Consider the following 1,217-nt stretch of genomic DNA (forward strand, 5'->3'; position numbering starts at 1 on the left):
GGGGTGACATGCACCAAAGGGCCGCAGGGCGGAGTTGAACTCGGGGCCCGCCGCGTTGAGGAGTAAGCCTCTAAATATGCGCCCGCTCTACCAACTGAGCTATCCGGGCGTCCCCATCATGTTTTTTTAACCATCATGTGTCCTTCTTGGCTACTAGCAACATGCGTGATCACGGAAGGCTTGCAACATGTGGACGCGTCGATAGTGTTGTTGTCATTCCTTAGAATTTCTCCTGAAACTAACACACTATAGATACATTTCGATTTGATTCAGTTCAGGGGTCTGCGACCAATACAAGACGATACATGAGCCCATTTAACACAACAGTTACACTTATACTTACAAAATAGATCTAAAATATGATATGATAGTTTCATTACTAAGCCATTCCAGACATTTCAATTTAAAAACAAGCTACTCCTTTCAATAAAAACGACAAATATAAAGTGGGAATTTCAAAATAAAGGCGCATCTTAAAAGTGTTGATCAATATTTTCACTCCGGCTTTTGAAAAATTTGATCTTTTGAGGATTAAAGTGATATATTGATCAAGATATTTGTATTGTTACAACCATAATTGTGCCATTTATCTTGAACGCCTCTTGGTTGCATTCACAGTTTTTTGGGGGTTGCTTCTTTTGATGTCAAAGACATGAAGTTTAAATGGGGTCAAAAACTTTAAAACATGGTAATACATGGTATCTTTTTCTCTAAAATACCTACTAGGGCTGCAATTATTAATTCATCGTTTATGCCGAAAAAAGCATGTGCAATTTTCCCTTTAAAGAAGCTAGAAACCGCAAATATTGGATGTTTCTGCTTAAACAAATCACTTAAACCACTATTCAATTATCAAAATAGTTGTTTTTGTTAATCTACTAAGCGATAAATTGAGTAATAGTTGCCGTTCTAATTCTCCTCTCTCTCTCTCTCTCTCTCTCTCTCTTCCCTTCCCTTCCCTCTTGTTTCCAGTGTGACCCGCCCATTGAGGTGCATGATCTCTTCCAGGACATCCAGGATGGACACGTCCTCATGGCCCTGCTGGAGGAGCTCTCCGGCTGCAAGCTGGTCAGACTTTATCACACTTTGCTTTTAGTGCCAGTTCATTTCACATGTGTACCTGTACAGTGTTGTGTGTTGATGTTCATCACACAACATGTATCAACATGTGATATATATATATATATATATATATATATATATATATATATATATAT

The 1,217-nt window shown here is 38.4% G+C and overlaps 1 protein-coding gene and 1 long non-coding RNA gene across 2 annotated transcripts in view; one reads left to right on the forward strand and one right to left on the reverse strand.

The window, feature by feature from the left end:
- Nucleotides 1-406, reverse strand: part of LOC116669804 (uncharacterized) — a 13,121-nt gene extending 12,715 nt beyond the window's left edge. The window contains exons 1-2 of the long non-coding RNA XR_004326856.1: nt 396-406; nt 240-246 (exon numbers count right to left, since the gene is read on the reverse strand). This is a non-coding gene — a long non-coding RNA (uncharacterized LOC116669804). The remainder of the gene's footprint in view (nt 1-239; nt 247-395) is intronic.
- Nucleotides 1-1,217, forward strand: part of clmna (calmin a) — a gene marked incomplete at its 5' end in the record, with an annotated part of 44,348 nt that overhangs the window by 29,955 nt on the left and 13,176 nt on the right. The window contains 1 exon segment of the mRNA XM_032499808.1: nt 973-1,068. Within this exon segment, the coding sequence (XP_032355699.1) occupies nt 973-1,068 (96 nt within the window).

This window comes from Etheostoma spectabile, chromosome 20 (assembly GCF_008692095.1).
Source record: "Etheostoma spectabile isolate EspeVRDwgs_2016 chromosome 20, UIUC_Espe_1.0, whole genome shotgun sequence".
Taxonomy (NCBI): Eukaryota; Metazoa; Chordata; class Actinopteri; order Perciformes; family Percidae; genus Etheostoma; species Etheostoma spectabile.